The 22,887-nt window shown below is 43.4% G+C and overlaps 1 protein-coding gene across 1 annotated transcript in view; it reads left to right on the top strand.

The window, feature by feature from the left end:
• Positions 1-1,595: 1,595 nt before the first annotated feature.
• KNDC1 (kinase non-catalytic C-lobe domain containing 1) overlaps positions 1,596-22,887 on the top strand; it is a 95,254-nt gene continuing 73,962 nt past the window's right edge. Inside the window, exons 1-3 of the mRNA XM_066621429.1 lie at positions 1,596-1,664; positions 4,970-5,168; positions 14,271-14,329. Of these exons, the coding sequence (XP_066477526.1) occupies positions 1,596-1,664; positions 4,970-5,168; positions 14,271-14,329 (327 nt within the window). The remainder of the gene's footprint in view (positions 1,665-4,969; positions 5,169-14,270; positions 14,330-22,887) is intronic.

Below are 22,887 nucleotides of genomic sequence, written 5' to 3'. Positions count from 1 at the left end.
AGTTTTGATTTTTTTGCCCCAATGTGCATGACTTTACACTTACTGACATTGAAACGCATCTGCCATTTTGCTGCCCATTCTGCCAGTTTGGAGAGACCCTTCTGGAGCTCCTCACAATTACTTCTGGTCTTCACCACTTGGAAAATTTTGGTGTCGTCTGCAAACTTTGCCACCTTACTGCTCAACCCTGTCTTCAAGTCATTTATGAAGAGGTTGAAGAGCACCGGTCCCAGGACAGATCCTTGGGGCACACCGCTTTTCACTTCTCTCCATTGTGAAAATTGCCCATTGACACCCACTCTCTGTTTCCTGGTCTTCAACCAGTTCTCAATCCACAAGAGGACCTGCCCTCTAATTCCCTGACTGTGGAGTTTTTTCAGTAGCCTTTGGTGAGGGACTGTGGAAGATATATCATGTCCATGGTTTCTCCTGCATCTGTTGACCTTTTCAAAGAATTCTAAAAAGTTTGTGAGGCAAGACTTACCCTTACAGAAGCCATGCTGATTCTCCCTCAGCAAGGCCTGTTTGTCTATGTGTTTTGAGATTCTATCTTTGATGAGGCATTCCACCATCTTACCTGGTATAGATGTTAGTCTAACCGGCCTATAGTTTCCCGGGTCACCCCTCCTTCCCTTTTTAAAAATTGGTGTGACATTTGCTATCCTCTAATCTATTGGCACTGTGGCCGTTTTGAGGGACAAGTTGCATATTTTAGTCATGAGATCAGCAACTTCATTTTTCAATTCCCTAATAACTCTTGGGTGGATGCCATCAGGGCCTGGTGACTTATTGATCTTTAATTTATCAATGAGGTCTGAAACATCTTCTCTTTCAACCTCTGTCTGACTTAATTCCTTGGTCAGGAGGGGGCCGTTTGGGCAGCGGTAGCTGCCTGAGGTCTTCTGCTGTGAAGACAGATGCAAAGAACTCATTCAATTTCTCTGCCATTATATCACTTCCGGTGAGTCCTGACGGATTCTCATTTTAAAAAGTGGGTCCCGGTGCCAAAAGTTTGAGAACCATTGCTGTACACTGTGCGCACACTGACTTCCAGTGCTACTCCAGTCCAGGGCAGGCGGTTGTTTTTCAGACTTCACCCAAGTCCCCTTCTCCAGGGGGAAGCGAGGAGAGCTGATCTGCAAACAGGCTGCTCTCAGTGGGGCTTTCCCGAGGAGGGTCCGCCTCGTCCCAGCAAGCCCCCTCCTCCCCGCTGGCCTTAAGCGCAGGGCCGTTCTCTCCAGCCTCAGTTCAAACAGCGACCCGGGAAGAGGCGGAGCGGGACTCGCCTCCGCGTGGGTGGCTCTGGGGTTGGTGCCAGGCGAGGCGTCTGTTGCCAGGGGGTGCTTCCTTAGCAAACGCTGTTGTAGGGCAGCGAGAGGAGGGGGGGCGGGGCAGGGCTGAGCTTAGCTGCAAGCAAGGGCGGAAGAGACCTCAAGTTGCCAACGCAACGCGAGACCAGCTCCAGGACAGAGAGTGCGCCCGGCGGACTTGGGGATGCTTCGCGCAGGGAGCCGGGCGGGGCTGAGCAACTAGCCTGCTCCAGGTCTCCCTCCTTCAGGTGCAGAGGAGCCCGTGCGCTGCTGCCAGCTGCCCCCATGGACGATCAGGTGGAGGAGAACGACAGCCCAAACTTTGAGCCTCTGCCTGCGCTCCTGGAGGACGAGGTGAGTGTGGCCAGAGGGCAGGGGACACCTGCCCGCCCCTTCTTGGCCAAGGGGCTGCGCGCTTCCCAAAGTCTCTTTCCCCTGGGCTGCACTGCAAGTGGAGTTAGAGCCCAAGCCTGAGCATGTCTACTTAGAAGTAAGTCCCATTATAGTCAATGGGGCTTGCTCCCAGGTAAAAGTGGAGAGGATTACAGCCCTAGTTGCCTTCACTTCGGAGTCCAGTTAACACTGGCTGTTTCAACAGGTCGACTTGGGGGATGGTGCCTGCGTGTAGTTAATGCCGTGTTCAAAAAAATATTTTTTTTACCCAGTGTGTAATTAGTCTGTGGAACTCCTTGCCACAGGATGTGGTGATGGCATCTGGCCTGGGTGCCTTTAAAAGGGAATTGGGTAGATTTCTGGAGGAAAAGTCCATCGTGGGTTACAGGCTGTGATGGGTATGTTCAACCTCCTGATTTTGGAGGTAGGTGACCTCAGAATGCCAGATGCAGGAGAGGGCACCAGGATGCAGGTCTCTTGTTGTCTTGTGTGCTCCCTGAGGCATCTGGTGGGCTACTGTGAAATGCAGGAAGCTGGACTAGATGGGCCTTTGGTCTGATCCAGCAGGACTCTTCAGATGTTCTTAACAGTATTTCAAAGTTTGGCAACAGTTGGGGATCAGCCATGTGGTAAGTAAGGGAACAACTGATCAGAATTCTCTTCTCGGTAGGACTGGCTTACACCCCAGATTCCTTGTAGTGAATTTTTTTTATAAGTCGATCCTTATAGTATGCTACAAAGAAAATTGTAGGCACTAGGATCTTGTGACACAACACAGAGCTGCTGTAATCCTAAACAATCCTCACCTTAATCTTAGCTGCTTTGGGAAAGAAAAGCAAGTAAATAAAATAAACATACTTATTTCCAAGTAAGTCTCATGGACATCAGTGCCTTCTGAATTAAGATGGTTAGGTAATTAACGAGGCTGACTTCTGAGCAAATGTGGTGTGACCAAATCAAAGCTAAGCAAACCTTTATTATCACATTCATTTCAGTGAGAGAAGTAAGCACACGCTTAAGGCTGCAATCCTAAACACACTTAAGGCGTAAGACCCATTCAAGGAGCAATCCTCAGAAGTGGGATTTACTTCTGAGTAAACTGGCTTAGGTTCATGCTGTAATTTGCTCATTGATGTCAATTGGACTGGATTTTGGCTGGATTGCATCCTCATTGGGATCAAGCAGCAACACTTTTACCCATTCCGAGTCAAAGAAGTTTAACTTCACTCTTGAAGAATTCTGACGTGCACTTAGATTTTGCATATATTTCCTATTCATACCATGAAGGCATTTGTTTTTGCAAATTCAATTTAAGAAACTTCAATATAGTGCCAATATTAATTTCTAAAAAAATCCTTTTTTTTAAAGCTGTTCTTTAGCTTGCTGCTGCTGAACTCTTTTCTGCTGGCAAAGTATACTATGCAATGCCATGAACAGTTATTTGGGGATCACATAATTTTTCCCTTTATCACATGAGCTGTGAGCAAGAATATAGAATGTTTAGGTTTTGTTTCTTGGAGTCAGAGCATACATCTCTCTGGCCGTAGAAATATTGCCCAAACCAGCATCCCTGTGGTAAGTTCATTCCCCCACCAGCCCTTAAAAAGTCTTGCCACATATATGGCAACCCTCATGTGGCTCATCTTCATGCCCCTTTTCCACATTCTGTCAACTATGGGGAAGGGTGTGGTGACTTTTGGAGTTTTACGTATAACCTTCCATATGATCAGACCATTGTGTCCAGTATCAAACTCACCAGTGTAGCCTGGCCTGCCCTCCGAGCTCTGTGTTGATGAGCCAGCTGACCTTGGGGTGGCCCCCTTTTTTTGGAAGAGAATGCAAATCTCTCATCCTGTCTTGGGGCATAGACCCCCCCGCCCCAGGGAGGTAGACATACTGATGTGTTATATAGCTGGTGCACTGGAGTGGAGAACCAGAGTGCAGTTTTTGTCAGTATCCATATAACCAGAACAAAGTGTGCTTTGTTTCTTATTATTGCAGTCTGAAATGGCCTTACTTAGAAGCACATAGCACTAAAACAGGTGTGCCTTGATTTGTGTTTGGGACTAAGCTATAGTTAAATGCAGTGGTTCGCAAACTGTGAGTCATGGCTCCCAATACAGCAGCGCAAACTAGCTAGGGGAGGCATGGAATCCTGATGAAAAATCCACTGCCCTATTACATTTCTTAGTAGCCCGAATGGGGAGCTGCAGCCAGTTGCCCAGCAGGTCAAGGGAGCTGCCAGTTGAAAAAGTTTGAGAACCACTGGTTTAACAGATCCATGTTTATTTGTTTGCACGCCACCTTCAATGTGCATGGTGCTTTGCAATAGAAGAGGAGACAGATCCTTGATCTGAGAGGCCCTCAATTTAAAATAAACGCAAGGAAGACAATAAAGGAAGTGGAACAGAGTAGTGTCATACTATGTGGGGGGGGGAGGTTATGTGAAATACCTATTATTATTATTATTTTATTTATTTATTTATTTATTTTACATACTATGTTGAGTATTCTAAGTATGCATTCAGATAGTATAGCCTTACAGAAAGCAGGTTCCATTACGGTAGCATCATTATTAAGTAAACTTATTTAACATTAGGTTGTCGAAAGGCTTTAAATCCAAACATATTAATTGGATAACTGTGGTTAATGCTGATGATACATTACAGTGGTGGCACTTTAATTATAAAGTAGGCGTGAGCATGACATTAACAATATTGCCCCCAAATAAATCTTTAGGACATGTAGGAGAAGCTTTGTGCAGAAACATTTGTATGAATGATTTGTGTGTGTAATGCACAAATAATACATAGTATATTTCTCTCAAGAGTTGCTCTGTAATGCCGTGTAATTCCCTCGCCCACCACATTTGCTGTTAAAAACTGGGGATGACAAGTGACAACACAAGATGGAATGAGGTTACTCTTGTGCCCTACAAATGGAATGTTATTTCATTGGCAGTCACTTTAGCAATTTTCTGAATGAAATACTTTTGGGAGTTTGGAGTCACTTGCAACCACAAGCTAGAAGAATATGGAAAAAAAGGAATGATATATTAGGAAAAATTGAGGAGGGGAAGGGAATTGGAGGTCACTGTTAAAGTTCTGTGTGTGAAAATATATGTGATTTTCTCTATCTTTTGTCCTAGAAAGCTTTGGACTTGTTGGAAACATGTTGGATTTGTGTATTATAGATTTCATCTGACAAAATAGGCTACAAGTAATGTCATGAAATATGAAGTAATTCATGAATTCATGTCTTGGCAGGAGAACGTGTCTCTTGCTGATGTTTTGTCACTGTGGGATAGCTGTCTTACTGAGCAAGATATCTGGGCTATTTGCCTGGAGTGTAGCCAGTCACTGAAGAGCATAGCCGATTCTGCAATCTTCCAGACACTCTGCATTACTCCTGACACTTTGGCTTTTAACACCAATGGCAATGTATGCTTCATGGAACAGATCAGTGGTAAGTATTTATGCTTCTAGGCAATCAGTTGAGGAGTACAAAAACTCACGGTGAGAGGGTGTAGTGAAACATTATATTCTCTCCGCCAGCCTTCTACATAGATTTTAATTAGATTGGAAACCATAATTTCTTAATGCAAGGATGAATGTCGGCCCACGTAAAGCTAAATTGGGTTATATCCACTAATGCTGTGTGTTCATTTAGTTGTTAACAGTATTGAACAAAAGTTTCTAGTTCAAATTTAATAAGCTTTTGGATTCAATTCTTTGGGCTAGTCAATATCTTCCAAGGGATCTGCACTGTGAATGCTGTCATACACTTGTCTGAATGTGCCTTTAATGGAAAGAGATTCTGACAGTACAGAAAAAATAAGATAGTTTGTATAAAGCTGTGGTTGGACAGAAGGAGAATGAGTAGAAAATGGTAATTTGTCCTAGTGGTAATAAATCTAGATGGAATGACATAATTTTTTAAAGACAAAGGATAGGCTGCTACTTCTTCAGACAAATAGGTTTCTTACTGAAAGTAATAATGGCTAATGATATAATTTCACGTTTTACCCATATTAAGTGAATCTGTAAATAAATCTCGACTAAGATGATCAAAGCAATGTGACCATGAATTTCTGAGCATCAAACTTCAGGAAACTGTATGTAAACAAAAGAAATGTTATACTGGAGATATAACAAAACAAACTCCTGTAAAAAAGGTTGAAAGAAGGCTGTATACTTTGAGTGAACTAAGGTACTTTTCTAGTGGTTCCTTTTTCTTGGATTTATTTCAGTCTATAAGTTCATTTGGCATGATCTTACTACTTACAGCAAGTCTATAGTTGTCTTGAAAGAATTGGAAAGTTGGAAAGAATTCTATCAGGCAGTGATATCCCAATGCCATAAAAAAACAGAAACATGTGATGGCAAAGCTGTTCTGCTGTAGTGTCTAAGGAAGTGGTTCCCAAACTGTGATCCATGGCTCCTCAGGGAACTGCTGAAACCAGCCAGGGTAGCTGCAGAATCCTTGCAAAAATCCAGCCCCTAAGTAAGTAAAAGTACCCCCTTGCCCCCCTTAGCAACGCAATTCTGGGGATTGCTTTGCTGCCCTCACCCCTTTCCCCATCCCTTAAAGGGGCAGTGGAAGCTTTACAGGAGCTGATTGGTTGCAACCCAACCATTTGAGTATCACTATCCTAAGACATTTGAATCAACAATAGGATGAACTTGCAGGTTACCGCAGCTAAAAGCAAGCAGGAAGCAAATTGGAAGGCCAGCAGCTTACTTCCCACCCTTTACCTTTCTCCTCTTTTGTGTTACTTTTAATCAAAACAGGAGATGTGGAGTGCATCACACATTTCCTGTTTTGTTCAAAGGGAATGCATTGAAGGAGAAAGGTAAGGGAGTTGAGGCAAGGTTCCTGTCTTCTGCATGGTGGTTGGGTGTCCTGTGATATAGGTAGCATTGGATGGTACCACTGCCCCTGCAGCCAGCCATATATCTTCCTGGTGGTTCATACTGGAGAAATTGCTTCCAGTGTTGTGGTGCAAAATTTCTTCTTCAGCCAGGACCTGAGCCTTCAGTTTCTTCATGGACAAGGGTTGCTCTGAAGTAAGAAGGAAGGACAGCAAAAGAGTACAAATTGGAGAGTCACAAAAGCCTGAACATGGAAGAAGTCATGAAGGAAGTATCTCTTGCAGTGGCATAGCTAAGGGAGTACAGAGGGTAGCAAAAGCACCAGGCAACAAACTTTAGGGGGGCAACAACCTGTGCATGATGCTAGTGGCCAAAATTGTGAAATCCTTGGTATTTCTGAATAATACCATCATGTCATATACCATTTGATGCAGAATTTAACATAGAATGCAATGAAACAAACCCTGTCAAAATATCTCTATTCTATCAAAATATATAGTCAAATAAACAAAACATAACTGCATTATGTAAGAAAAACTGAATTTTCTTAATCAGTCCCATTGGTCAGTTTTGAGTTGTTCTAAGAGCCAGTTAGGTATTGTTATGATACAGCAGGGAACCAATAACATGTTAATATGGGGGGAACCTGGGGGGAGGCAGCATAGCAAGTGGGCAGTGAGCTCTGGGGGAGGAAGTGGATTTTTCTTCCATTTTCACCTTTTTTAAAAGCCCAGGCATGATGTCACTTCCGAAGCATCATTTTGAGCTTGGAACCGGGCTACATGTTAGTTAGCTACACCACTGATCTCTTGAACTTCTCTGAACCCAGCAATGATCAGAAGAAGGAGGATGGTTGAGAGTAGATTTCTGCTAATTGGTTAGGAAGGAGATTCAAGGTTCCTGCTGGGGTGTGAGCTCATCTCCTTGTCATCTTCACACACTGATAGCCTTGCAGTTAACTATGGGCGCAACCAACTTTCCACCACTGACCTAGCCGCAGTGCAACCTCAAGGTAAGGTAATAAACATTGAGGAGGCCCCTTACATTGAGGAGGCCTCCTTGACTGCCTCCTCACTGCAGGATGCAGTGCACGCCACTTTGGCACAGCTATGTCAGTGCTGGAAAGTTGATTAGGATTGTGCCCTATATGTCTTAATGCAAATAATAATTTTTTCTAGAAAAAAAAATTTAAGTAGCTTGCTTAAGTTCCCCATGTGACACAAGTAAGGTCACTTTTCATGTTTACTGATAATTTTTTTATTTTTGTATGCTCCACTGTTCCATATTAAAGCCAAGCTGGCTTTACATTCTTTTCTCTTTGTATTTTACCAAATACAATTTAAGTTGTGTTCAGAAGCATACAATAGAAATTCAGTGGCTGTAGCCCTGAAGATTGTATTATCTTCCAAGTACCTCAAAGGTATTCTGGGTTTGGTGCAGTGGATGCAACTATGTTCATGCTATCAATCCTTACTGACTTAAGACATTGTCAAGGTTCTGCTGACTCTACAGATAACTTTTATTTTCTAGATGTCTCTTATTTTGCAGTTTCTGTATTTCTTGTGGGTTTGGGGTATCATTTTCAGAAGATTCCTTAAATTTCTGGATATCTTATGTATATTTGTGTGGTGTGAAGAGCATGGTTTGGCTTTTTCTAATTTCAGAATTACATGTTTTGTATTATTGTAAAACTATTTTTTCATTACATTTATCCAGTCTTGCATTTTAATTAACACAGCAAAGGGAGCATTTAGATAATTATACCTGAGTACCAATGCAATCCTATCCGTGTATATTTAAAATTGTTTCGCTCATTGGGGTTTATTCTCACCCATAGGATTGCACTATGGTAATATCTGGTTTCTGTGCAATCAGCCACAAAGGAAGTTTGTCTTGTTTCTCTAAGGATCTTGTTGTGTTCCCAAGGTATTCTTGGAATTTGACATTAAAAGGTGGTTTGGTAGGCTGGTTTGGCATGACTCACAGAACCTTACTGTCATCTTTCTAGGGTGAACTGTCTAACACCTTTGACTTTGGAAGGGCTTCTTACTTGACCAGGTTCCACTGTTGTCTGAAAAATACTCTACAAACCCTGTTGCTTGTGTGTCTTGTGGCATGTTGCCTTACTATAAGTAGGCTAAATCAGACCTATCAGTTTTCTTTTTTGCACCTTTTATTTACAGGCCTCTGAAGTGGTAGTAAAGCTTGTGTTTATCCTTCAAGTGGTAAGATATGCTAATAGTATGAAAATTAAAATGGTCTTCAACATGAGAGTGCTGTAGGGGATAGGAGGTATTGACTTTGTGTAAAAGGATTTGTAGTTTCAGTTGCCATGAAAAGACTAACTTGGTTAAAGACAGGCTGTCTAAAGTTTTTGCTTCTAGTCAGCCTGGAAATATTGCTAAACAAATTGAACTAATGATTTCAGAGCGATCACCTCAGAGATCTTCAGCAAGCTTGCTAATGGCCAGTTCTTTTTCTTGCATCTTACAAAAGCTTGATATTTTACCAATAACATCAGAAAAACTCAAGCTGCCAATTCCTTTCTCAGATGCATTGACAGTGACTTTCTATGTTGCCTTTGATGTAATTGTTGAAATGACAAGAGGAGGGAATTTGTAGACTGAATTGTCTCTTACTAATGACTCTGTGTCTTCACTTGTGACATGTTAAAGCATGAATTGAACAAATCTGGAAGCCTGTGAACATTGCACTGTTCCTTGAACAGTTTAAAATAGAGAAGCTTGATTCTGGATTTAAGCCATTTCTATCCAAGATTGCATATATGCAACAGGGATCAAATGTGTACACTTGCGGGCTGGGCAGAAATGGGTTAAGGTGATTTCATTCTTAATTTAATATAATACTCTGTTATTACAAAAGTTGCTGTTTCTGAACACTAAAGTTACTTCCAGTGTTCATCTGTATCAATTTTGGGTACTGAAAATACCAGGACTATTCTCCCCCCCCCCCCCCCACACACAATTCTGTTTGTTACCACTGTTATGTTTATCTGCTCCTACCTCAAAACAATTTTTTCCTGTTGGTTGTGGCCTTTGATTTTTAATAAAACTATTGCAACCAGTCAAGGATCACATGGAGAAAATGATGATACCATGGTGCTACATAGACAGATTTGGTTCTGTTAGTGTAAGCTGGGAGTGATGGGTGTGCTTGCTAGACTGGTCCCACGAGTGACATCCAGCAAAGCCTAATCAGAGCAATGCTTCCTGTACAGGTGAATGTTTTGTTCTCCTTTTCACAGTAACTCCTGACAAATTGCTGAAAGGGGAATGCCTTTTCATGCTGTTAACAATTGTTTGTGAAAATCACCTTCCCCATTGGCTCATTCTTAGTAAGAATGTCTTTCACTTTCTTAAATGAAAGTGTTCTGCTATATGAATCATTAGTGTACCAAGGGGGGCAAGGAGGAAAAATGCCCTAGGCACTACACCTGCAGGGGGTGGTGCTACCAGCCTTGGACATCCACCCATTTTTTTTTATCTTTTTTGTTTTTTAAGAAGTTGGCAACTCTTGCCAACTCAGACTTGTTCCCTATTGCAGTGGTTCTTAAAACACCCTCCTCCTGATGGAGGGGGTGGCGCAGAATCGTACCCAGAGTGGCTGTGAGTTGCAACCACTCCAGGTACAATTCTGTGCTGCTTTGGGCTGCCCTCTTCCTCTCTTTCTTCATAGGAGGAGAGGTAAGATGCAGCCCAGAGCAGCATTGTGCTGGGAGTGGCTGCAATTCCTGGCATAATGCCATTCTGGGCCACCTCTTTCCTCTCCTATAAAGGAGGAGAGGAAGGGGAGCCACCCAAAGTGGCAAAGACTCGTGCCCGGAGTGGCTGCAACTCACAGCCACTCCGGACATGATTCTGTGCCACATTCATTGGTAGTTGGTAGCATGAGTATTTCCATTGGACCATTTCAGTGACGTGGAGAGGGGAGATTTGCTGCAAGGGAAACAGTCTATCCTCCATATCTACTTTACCCAGGCTTCACGCACTGGAGAGGACACTCTGTTCCAGAACCACCATTCAGAGCATGATACCATAGTCTTCCGAGACTGAAGGATGCCAACCTGGAGCATGAGTATAAGGGGGATAGAGCCAAAATCAGCTTCTTGATCTCCCATCTTATGAACTTCCTTGCTGCTACCAAATGCAGGGTCTTTATATAACTACCTTAACTACTCCTATACCATGGGAAACATTTTGCTTATGAACCAGCCACTATACCCACTGCATAGAGCGGGATAGGGTATTGGTATAGATTTAGACTAGTGGTTCTCAAACTCATAGGGAGTTTGAGGACCGCAGTAAGTCCTTGCGGGGGAAGCACTTATCAGTCCCTGCTGCAGCCTCCCATGGGTGCAGGCAGCCCTGCACGACTCTCCGCAGGGCTCCCCAACATTCAAAAAGTGGAAGCAGAGCAATCGCGCTCCTCCTCTGGTTTGCAATTGCAAACCGGAAGTGGGGCATGATCGCTCCGCTTTCACTTTCTAAGACATGGGGAGCCTTGCTGATGGTCGTGCAGGGCTCCCTGCACCCCTGAGAGGCTGCAGCAAGAACTGGTAAGTGCATGCCAGTCCCTGCACCCCCTGCCTCCCCCCTACCCCAGCCCCTTAAGGGGGCAGAGTCCAGAGCCCACAGACGGGGGCGTCGCAAGGCCCCAGTTTGAAAAGCCATGATTTAGACCAGGGTGTCCAAAGTTTTTGGCAGGAGGGCCACATCGTCTCTCTGACACTGTGTTGGGGGCCGAGGAAAAAATAATTAATTTACATTTAAAATTTGAATAAATTTACATAAGTTTACATAAATGAATATATTAAAGATGAACTTATATGAATGAATGAAGGTCTTGCAATAGCTCAAGGCCTATAAAAGGCCTTGCACAAAGCAAGGCTGGCCTTTCCTTTGCTGCTGCTACTGCATCACAGACATGAAACAACAAGCAGTGGAGGGAGCCCTCATCCCACAGCTCACGCAAGAGGTCAAACAGTCACCCTCAATCTGAGAGCAGATGTGTCAGGCTAGTGTGGGCTCCAACAAATCTCCGGAGGGCCAGAGGCTCATTGGAGACTGGAGGCTCTCTGAGGGCTGCGTTGAAAGGCCTTGAGGGCCGCAAGTGGCCCCAGGGCCGGGGTTTGGGCACACCTGATTTAGACTATTGCAAGAATACAACATGCAGCTTTTAGGATTTTAACAAACTAGTTTTTGAAATCATAGTTATGATTTCAAACCGCCCTTTGTTACTGTCATAGTTTAGTGCGGGGGTGTCAGACATAAGGCCCAGGTACTAGATGTGGCCTGTGGAAGCTCTTTATCTGACTTAAGAACAGCCCCACTGGATCAGGCCATAGGCCCATCTAGTCCAGCTTCTTGTATCTCACAGTGGCCCACCAAATGCACCTTTTCCATTTCCACTATGTCCTTTTTGAGATGTAGTGACCAGAACTGGACGCAAATCTCCAGGTGTGGCCTTACCATTGATTTGTACAATGGCATTACAATATTAGCTGTTTTGTTCTCAATACCTTTTCTAATTATCCCAAGCATAGAATTGGCCTTCTTTACTGCCGCCGCACACTGGGTTGACACTTTCATCGACCTGTCCACCACCACCCCAAGATCTCTCTCCTGATAAGAACATAAGAACAGCCCCACTGGATCAGGCCATAGGCCCATCTAGTCCATCTTCCTGTATCTCACAGCGGCCCACCAAATGCCCCAGGGAGCACACCAGATAATAAGAGACCTCGTCCTGGTGCAAATACTTGATACTTGCAAGTATGAGGTGCAAATCAAGTCAAGTTGTCACAGACAGCTCAGAACACATCAACCTATATGTGAAGTTTTGATTTTTTGCCCCAGTGTGCATGACTTTACACTTACTGACATTGAAGCGCATCTGCCATTTTGCTGCCCATTCTGCCAGTCTGGAGAGATCCTTCCGAAGCTCCTCACAATCACTTCTGGTCTTCACCAATCGGAAAAGTTTGGTGTCATCCGCAAACCTAGCCACCTTACTGCTCAACCCTGTCTCCAGGTCATTTATGAAGAGGTTGAAGAGCACCGGTCCCAGGACAGATCCTTGGGGCACACCGCTTTTCACCTCTCTCCATTGTGAAAATTGCCCATTGACACCCACTCTCTGTTTCCTGGCCTTCAACCAGTTCTCATTCCACAAGAGGACCTGCCCTCTAATTTCCTGACTGTGAAGTTTTTTCAGTAGCCGTTGGTGAGGGACTGTGGCAGATATATCATGTCCACAGTTTCTCCCGCATCCACTTGCCTGTTGACCTTTTCATAGAATTCTAAAAGGTTCGTGAGGCAAGACTTACATGATGGTTGGGCTCTCCCAGCACCATCATCAGCTGCTTTCAACAGCTGAGCTGCAAAATAACACATTGGAAGAAGCAGTGTTGCCGGAAGAGTGGTGCTGGGAGAGCCCAGTTATCATGCAGTCATGAAGTGACCTTTCAGTATCCCTGCTGAAAGGGCAGTCCACATAATAATTGGGCTGTCCTATGCCACCCATTGAGTAGCACTGCTTCTGCCGATGCGCTGAAAGGGAGACGCTGAAGGTGGCCTCCCTTGCTTGTGTGAACTTCTGTTTAAAATCTGAAATTCCCAAAGTAGTGCACAAGAAAAGGTAAACGTAGATCATAAAACTGAACCATTTAGAACAAATTCAATCATTTACAAAATGAGTAATACAGGTAGTCAGCAGAACAAAAGACCTCAACACAAGGTATTGTTTGAAAAGCACAGTTAAAAAAAATTTGCCTCTCAAAAGACAAATGCTGATCTTAAGAGGTTTCATCTGTTGTGATCAGTATTTGTTTTGCCATGTGAGGGCACATTCAAACAATATATTCACAGTGAAAAACTGACATAATAAAATCAGCCTTTGATATCTTTCCTTTATTCCACAATAACATGACTACTGGGCCTTGGGTTCCTTGTACTATGAGAGAACAATTAGGTTAGCAATGTTATCTCAATAGGGATTAAACATCCATTTGCAGTTTTCAGTGTAGGTTTTGAGTTTTGTTTGGATCATATTTTGCTTTTGGGATTGTACCAGTGGGAGTAGGCATTGAGCTTGTGCCTTTCCTCTCATGCTTCTTATCTGCTCCACCCCTTCCATTTGTCTTGGCAATGAATGAATGAACATGTTCCTATTTGCATGCAGGGTCTCTCTGATCCTATGAGAGAATCTGCTAGAAGTATCTTATGAACGCACCCAGAGTCAGAATCTGAAAAACTAGATAGAAGTCTGTGAGACGTTATCTGTCTTTCAGCCTCCTTCCTTAACCTTGAAATGAATTGATAGCTTTCAGCCTTCAAGATGTCTAAGGATGACAAGGATTAAGTAGCTTGTGGTTTGTTGGGTCTCATGATAACTGTGATATGTCTCTATCTTCCTTATTGGGACAGCAGTAGTTCCCTAAATAGAATTTTTGGTGAGCTCTTGTAGAATATACTGTGATAATATATGTTTAGAGGGAATATTTGGACAGAATTGAATCTTCTGTGTTGTTCTACTTAGATTTTACAGTATCTTCTGTGAAACCAAGCAATGTTCAGGGTTTGACTGAGAGTTTGGAGACTGTAAGGATTTTCAATTAATTAAAAAAGATTTTCAGAATGTGCTAATTTTTCAGTCTAATACCTTTTTTTTTTTAAAGATGATCCTGAAGGTGCCTTTGTACCACCGGAGTTTGATGTAACTGGGAACACTTTTGAAGTAAGTAATTAAGTTTTCATATTACTACTTGGATCTCATGTAACTACAAATCTATCCCCCTTTTTGGGGGGGGAGGATGCTCAGTGTTCAGATATATGCTTGATACTCTTTGAAGGTAAATTTATATACAAGCTGATGTATCTGGAATTCCAAAAACCAGAATGCTCCATACTCCAGAACTTTTTCTGAGCACCGACATGACCTTGGTTGCAGGTTCAAGGTATGCGGGGTGCTACCCAGCTGAGCGAGCTGGCTCTTAGCGCATATGGTGCTGGGTGGAGGAGGTGGCAGCAGAGACAGGAATGAGAAGCTGGCTTACTGAGGCTGGCTCTGCTCTGGCAAGCGGGAGACATTGAACAACATGCAGCAACTAAGTTATTTTCTGGTCCTCTTCCTCCCCCCTCCCACTTTGGAAAAACTTCAAGTCCCAATGAATTAGCTGATGTTTGTACAGCCACCACATTTTTCCTTGAGCAGTGACACGGGGCTCAGAGCTCTGCTGCTTTTCCGCCAAGGAAGCCTGCCTGTTCCTCAGCCCCCACAGAGGAGGCTGTGCACTTAAGTTCTTTCCCCGGTCTCCCACTCTCCCTTCTTCCCCTCCCCCATTTTTATGATTATCGCATCTAGCTAGGGGGAGAAGCACACCTGGATGCTTGTGCTTTTGAACAGGTGCCACAGATGGCAGGAGAGTTGCGTGTGAAGCTGCGGTTGGAGGAAAGGGTAGGGGGTAGAAGAGAAAACTCTGCACAGAGCATTACACCCAAATCCTTGCAGGTCTCATATTTATGATTAGTGATGTGTAAAATTGCCTTCAGGCTATGTGTATAAGGTGTATATGAAACAGAAATGAATTTCCTGTTTAGACTTGGGTCCCATTCCCAAGATATCTCATTATGTTTGTGTAAATATTCCAAAATCCCAAAGAATCTGGAACACTTCTGTTCACCGCAATCACTTCCTGGTTGGGGCAGTAGCATTTGCATTCCTGGCTCTCATGTGGCAGAAGAGCCAGGAATGCCATTAACTTGTATGACGTATCCTTCTTAACATAGTCCCAAAATATTTCCTGTGCATTGCCTTTAGAAATTGCTACTGAATTAATCATGGTTTTTTAAGAACTGATTCCATCATGAAGTAATGAAATTTAAAAAAAAAAAACACCTTGACAAAGAAATGTATTTGTTTGCAATAAGCACCAGCTCATCCAAGTTATGTGTTTTTCAGGGACTTTGCATGAACTTTATAGCAATTCTTTGTATCAACTGTAAGAATAATTTATGATGGAATAGTTAATTTAATGTTCTGGTGTAATGAACAGACCAATGGATTTCTATAGTCTGGTGATTCATAAATGTTCTTTATTGTTGAACTAAATTAGAGGTATAATTGTTTACACTAATTCATTAGTCTCCCAGATCAGACATTGCGTAGCTTTTTTGCAATCTTTGCTTGTGTGAACTCCTGTTTAAAATCCTAGACAGAGTATTGAATGTGTTGTTTTTTTTGGCTTCTATTATGGATTATACCACAAATGGATACATTCTCATGTACTAATTACACTATTTTTATGTAGACATTGTACAAAGTTACTAAATGAAAATCTTCATTATTATTTTTTTTTTTCAAAAATGGGTTAATGAGCCTTGGCAAGTGAACATTATTGATTTGTAAGGTATAAATTGACTACTCAAATTATTTTTCAATTACTTTGGGCTGATTTTGCAACCAGTCAGGCAATTATCTTGGTCAACATCCTCCATATTAAATTTACTTTCATCATAATAAAGGTGCCTTGCCAGCCGCACTTCTAGGATTGGCTGTCTACCAGTTGCAAAGAGTAGTGATATCTACCAGTTACTCGCCTACAGGACGAGAAATTTTTTGCCACTAAATCAAGATTAAATAATCACCTCACTTTATCTCCGAGGTATCTCAGGGGGCAGAGCTTTTCGACTCTGAAGAATTTGCTTTTCAAGCAGCATTGCTTTTCAAGCAGCACCCACCAGAGAAGCAATGCAGAGGTAATTAGAGGGTGGTTAACCTCCAAGACAACCCCTGGAAAGCTCCAGCCAAAGTTAACCTTTTTACTGCTTTCATTGAATTCCACAGAATTGAAGCCAGCCTCCTTCTCTGAGTTTACAGAGCCTGCTGCAGACTCGTTCGGTTTTGCAAATGCTGCATTTTGCAGAGGTTTGTTTTTTTAAAACATCAGGATGTAATCCTAACCCCCATGGAAAGCAATGGGTCTGCTTCTGAGTAATTAGGGATGAAACTATGTGCAGCTAGTCTTGCTCACAGTAATTCCTTGTTGCTTGTCTCTCTGCTGTGAATTGAATTGCACACTCCCAGTTATAAGTTGTATGTTATATGTAGTAACTGAAGAACAACAACAGTATTTAGCGCTGTAAGAAGTAAGAAGTAATAACAGTAAGAAGCGCTGAACAACATTGAGTGCCTGCCTGTGTTGGAGGAACCTGACAATGAACCAACCCCAGCAGAACTTAACACGGCCCTGGACTCCCTTGCCTCTGGCATGGCACCTGGGAAAGATAGCATCCCTGCTGAAGTCCTAAAGTGCACAAAGAGATCATTGCCACTGAGCTGCATGAAATCCTCTGTCTATGCTGGAGAGAAGGTGGAGTACCCCAGTACGTGAGGGATGCAAACATCATCACGGTGTACAAGAACAAAGGCGACAGGGGTGACTGCAATAATACTATTGCAGTTAATTAATATTAACAGTATTAATAAATACTGTTAATAATAACTACCGCGGCATCTCTCTCCTTAGCATTGTAGGAAAGCTGTTTGCCCGAGTTGCACTAAAGAGGCTCCAGGTACTTGCAGAGAGCATCTATCCAGAATCACAGTGTGGATTCCGAGCCAAAAGGTCCACCACTGATATGGTATTCTCATAAGAACAGCCCCACTGGATCAGGCCATAGGCCCATCTAGTCCAGCTTCCTGTATCTCACAGCGGCCCACCAAATGCCCCAGGGAGCACACCAGATAACAAGAGACCTCATCCTGGTGCCCTCCTTGCATCTTGCATTCTGACATAACCCATTTCTAAAATCAGGAGGTTGCACATACACATCATGGCTTGTAACCCGTAATGGATTTTTCCTCCAGAAACTTTTCCAATCCCCTTTTAAAGGTGTCCAGGCCAGATGCCGTCACCACATCCTTTGGTAAGGAGTTCCAAAGAGCAATCACATGCTGAGTAAAGAAATATTTTCTTTTGTCTGTTCTAACTCTCCCAACACTCAATTTTAGTGGATGTCCCCTAGTTCTGGTGTTATGTGAGTGTAAAGAGCATCTCCCTATCCACTCTGTCCATCCCCTGCATAATTTTGTATGTCTCAGTCATGTCTCCCCTCAGGCGCCTCTTTTCTAGGCTGAAGAGGCCCAAACGGCATAGCCTTTCCTCATAAGGAAGGTGCCCCAGCCCAGTAATCATCTTAGTCGCTCTCTTTTGCACCTTTTCCATTTCCACTATGTCTTTTTTGAGATGTGGCAACCAGAACTAGACGCAATAGAATCTCATTTCTCCCTCTCTTCTGCAGGAGAAATGCAGGGAATAATGACTGCCACTCTTTATAGCCTTCATAGATCTCACGAAGGCTTTCGACCTGGTTAGCAGGGATGGCCTCGGCTGGGATTCTCCCCAAGATCGGATGTCCACCCAGGCTCCTCAGCATCATCAGGTCTTTCCATGAGGACATGAAGGGCACTGTAGTCTATGATGGCTCCACATCAGACCCCTTTAACATCCGAAGCGAAGCAGGGTTATGTTCTTTGCTGTGTGTGAAACAGTAAAGTCCAAAGTCCAGCTGAAATGTTTGTGTGACTTCCTCTTTGTTGACAATGCAGCTGTCACCGCCCACTCTGTCAAAGATCTCCAGCAGCTCATGAATTGTTTTAGCAAGGCCTGCCAAGATTTTGGACTGACGATCAGCCTGAAGAAAACGCAGGTCATAGGTTCAGGATGTGGACTCGCCTCCCTGCATTACAATCTCTGTGCATGAGCTGGAGGTTGTCCATGACTTTGTGTACCTTGGCTCAACAATCTCCGACACTCTTTCTCTCGATACCAAGCTAAACAAACACATCGGTAAAGTAGCTACCACGTTTTCCAGACTCACGAAGAGAGTATGGTCCAACAAGAAGCTGACGGAACATACCAAAGATCCAGGTCTACAGAGCTTGCGTCTTGTGTACACTTCTGTACTGCAGTGAGTCATGGACTCTTCGCACAAGACAGGAGAGGAAGCTGAACGCTTTCCACATGCGCTGCCTCCAATGCATCCTCGGTAGCACCTGGCAGGACAAAGTTCCAAACAACACAGTCCTGGAACGAGCTGGAATCCCTATCATGTATGCACTGCTGAAACAGAGATGCCTGCGTTGGCTCGGTCATGTCGTGAAAATGGACGATGGCCAGATCCCAAAGGATCTCCTCTATGGAGAATTTGTGCAAGGAAAGTGCCCTACAGGTAGACCACAGCTGCGATACAAGGATATGTGCAAGAGGGATCTGAAGGCCTTAGGATTGGACCTCAACAGATGGGAAACCTTGGCCTCTGAGAGTCCCACTTGGAGGCAGGCTGTGCAGCATGGCCTCTCCCAGTTTGAAGAGACACTTGGCCAACAGACTGAGGCAAAGAAGGAAGACCCATAGCCAGGGAGACAGACCAGAGACAGACTACATTTGCTCCCAGTGTGGAAGGGATTGTCACTCCCAAATTGGCCTTTTCAGCCACACTAGATGCTGTTCCAGAACCACCACTCAGAGCGCAATACCATAGTTTTCTGAGACTGAAGGTTGCCAACAAATATATGTTAAGCCTCTGGTTTAACACTCCAGGCACCTTAAAGAAGGATTTGATTCATGGTTCTCCCGCAGTGGTTCCCAACCTTTCTTCACTTGAATACCCCTTGGCAGTCCATTCCCATTAATTGTACCCCTCACATTAGCTCAGTGTTTGTAATTAATATTAATAATATAAGCCCTCATATCCTCCATATGAAAACCCATACTTCATGTATTCATCACAGTATGTTCTCTTTTCATCTGTTTGAAGAACTATGCCTTTGTACTATTTTGCACCAGAAGTGTCTTGAGAAATTCTTGGTGATTCATTATTTTCCATATTATGTTTCAGTTTTTTTACTGTGCTGCTTTTCAGTCACTGATTCATACAAGAATTAGCTATTGGTGGGGCTTTCACAGCTAATTAGCTGGCCCTGCAAGGCATTCTGGAGCACTACTGGCCTTTTTCTGCCATTATTCAATTTTTTTCCAAGCACCCCTAAAGGTCCTGTTGAGTGCCCTGGGGGTACATGTACACCAGGTTGGGAACCACTATTCTACTGGTATGTTTACAGTGCACTTACTCTAGTAGTTTTTACAAAAAGGTTCTGACAATCAGAATTTAAAAAGTTAAAGAATAAAAATGTATCTTATGATCTTTTACTATATTTTTAATAAATTAGAGACTGTACAGTTCTTAGGTAACAATTACGGGTAGGTTATTTTTCAGGATCTGGCCTCAGGTAAAATCAGACAAAACTATAGTCAGACACCCTCTTAAGTTTAAACCCCGACTTATCTGAGGGTCATAGAAAATTTCATGATTTTGGCTCAAAAACCCTGTCCTCTGCTTATCTGTGAGATCAGTTTATAGGTGTGTGTCTGTATAGGTTTATTTTGGGGAAGGGCAGGATATGCTTCTCTTCATTTTAGAGGTAATTTTTGAAAGAATGGAAAAGGGAGGACTATGCGACAACATGTTATTGGTGGTTTCATAGTCATTTATAGGGTTGCCATAGCACAGATTCCCACTTTTGTGTAGCTGACCACATATTATGGAAATTGTTTTCTGTGTATGCTTTACTAGTTGTTTTTTTGCTTGGCCCTGGTGAGAATGGGGCAAAGTTAGGGAAGGAATGGGTGAGTCGTTTGTGGTTCCTCGATGATCTTGAAATTTCTGAACCCAGTGCTGATTTCAAATACTATGCTTATTCTGTAAACCTCTTGGACAAAACACTGTTTCGCGCACCATATGTTGTATTAGCTGAAATGAATACCTACCTCTATTATTATGAATAGGAATGGCAATAGAATGAATAATAGAACAGCTATTCATAATGGACTGACCTTTGTTCTGTAACTACCACATCATGTTTTCCTACACAGAAATAACTTGGGCAGGAAGTAATCATTATTATAAACATGACTCGCATAATTAAAATACATTCATTTTTAAAATAATTGATGTTGTAAGTCTGGAATATTTATGAATACCTCAGCAGGTGCTAACACTTATTAACAACAGAACAGAGAAATTTAAACTTAGTCTTTTTTTTTTGAGGCTGTAGTATAAATTCAAAACAAACAAGCATGTCTGACCTTAGCTACCATTTCAAAACGCTCCGTTCTGAAATCTACAGAAAGACCAATTCTTGCTAGTGACTTTGCTTTCACAGACATTAAAGCCTAATTCCGCTCATTTCCTTGGATGTTCAGTGAGGAAGAAATGCAGGTATATAGCTTTGGCTATTTTTAATCTTTTTATTCAGCACTTGCTCTTTTGATGACATTTAATCTGATTCAGTCACTTTTTACATCTAAAGACAAAAATCCATCTGTAGACAAATTTAATCTTATCCTGTGCTATTCTTATTTCAGTTGAGACCTAATGGTATGAACCACCTTGCTGGCAAATAAATGCCACACAAGTGGTGTTTATACTGATACCTTGAGTCAACCCAGGATATCTTGCCAGCATGGTCAGTGTTCCTATGCTGGCAGCAATCTCTTTTGTCAGATGTGCCATAGGGCCATCACCCAAAGCGTGGAATTAGATAAAGAGGGGACAAAAGACAGACAGATTGGGGGTGGCACCTTTGCAAGCCAAACATATTTGGATACTACAGAACCAACTGCATTAATGCAGTGCTGGAGTTAACAGCCATAAGGAGCTTCAGTGGGGTGAGAGCAGGCATGCAATCTATGTCCTAAGCATAGAATGCCTTTATTTAGAGTGATGCTATCCACGCTGGTTGATAGCCTACACCAGAGATTCTCAAACTGGTGGGTCGCAACCCTTCTCTTTAAGGGGCAGGGGAAGGGGGAAGCAGTGACACAGTCCCCAGGATTGCATCGCTAAGGTGGGTGAGGGGGATGCTTTTACTTAGTGTGTGTCAAGGCAAGCAGCAGGAGGTGCGGGGAGCCCCGTGCAGCCCTCCACAGGGCTCCCCGAGGCTTGGGATCTTCAGAAATAGCAAGTGCAAGCCACTTCCAGTTTGTGAATGCAGCCTGGAGGTGGCTTGCGCTTGCTATTTCTGAAGATTCCAAGCCTTGGGGAGTCTTGTGGAGGGTTGCGTGGGGCTCTCAGCGCCTTCTACTGCTTGTCCTAACACACAGTAAGTAAAAGCACCCCCGTTAGCGACACAATCCTGGGGATTGTGTTGCTGCCCTCGCCCCTCCTCCACAAAGACTTGCTTTGGAAATAAAACTCCCAAAAAGTTTGAGAACCACTTGGCTACACATATCCATTGTGTTGGCAACCTTCGGTCTCGAAAGACTATGGTATCGCGCTCTGAAAGGTGGTTCTGGCACAGCGTCTAGTGTGGCTGAAAAGGCCAATTCGAGAGTGACAATCCCTTCCACACCGGGAGCAAGTGCAGTCTGTCCCTGGTCTGTTTCCCTGGCTATGGGCCTTCCTTCTTTGCCTCAGTGTGTTGGCCAAGTGTCTCTTCAAACTGGGAAAGGCCATGCTGCACAGCCTGCTTCCAAGCGGGCCGCTCAGAGGCCAGGGTTTCCCACTTGTTGAGGTCCATTCCTAAGGCCTTCAGATCCCTCTTGCAGATGTCCTTGTATCGCAGCTGTGGTCTACCTGTAGGGTGCTTTCCTTGCATGAGTTCTCCATAGAGGAGATCCTTTGGGATCTAGCCATCATCCATTCTCACGACATGACCGAGCCAACGCAGGCGTCTCTGTTTCAGCAGTGCGTACACATATCCATAAGGTGTTAGAAACACTTTCTCAAAACATTTCTTGACATTCATTCTTGCTTTTATTTATCATATTTTCATGAGAGAGAGAGAGAGAGAGCGTGGCTGCATTTCCCCTGTGAATATCCTATAACAGTAAGCCTTCCTCCCTCCCTACCGTAGGAGATGTTTGGATATGAACTTCGTATTGTTCAGTGCAAGGAGGAGTAGTATAATGATGATCCTGTTAGAAAGTAGATACAATGCTATCTGCAGGACACTGGGGGCAGTGTATTTTTCAGAAGGTAGATGACTGGGGGGCTGCCTGTCTCAGACCTTTACTTTTGTTTTCTATGACGTGTGTGGGTGGGTGTCCCTACCTTACTACCTTCCTCTCTCCTGATCTTTCTGACCTCCATCCAAGAAGTCTGCCAGCTGCATGGAATCCACCATGCCATGAGCTGATACAGACACATGTGCAAAGGGAGTAGCTTAAGGATTCCCTGTTCCAAAATTTGGGACCTCTACTGTCATCAGAGACAGATACTATACTGGCATAT

The sequence above is a fragment of the Tiliqua scincoides genome, chromosome 3 (genome assembly GCF_035046505.1).
Source record: "Tiliqua scincoides isolate rTilSci1 chromosome 3, rTilSci1.hap2, whole genome shotgun sequence".
NCBI lineage: Eukaryota > Metazoa > Chordata > Lepidosauria > Squamata > Scincidae > Tiliqua > Tiliqua scincoides.
Note: the sequence above shows the minus strand (reverse complement) of the source record. Positions and strands in the feature narration are given on the sequence as shown.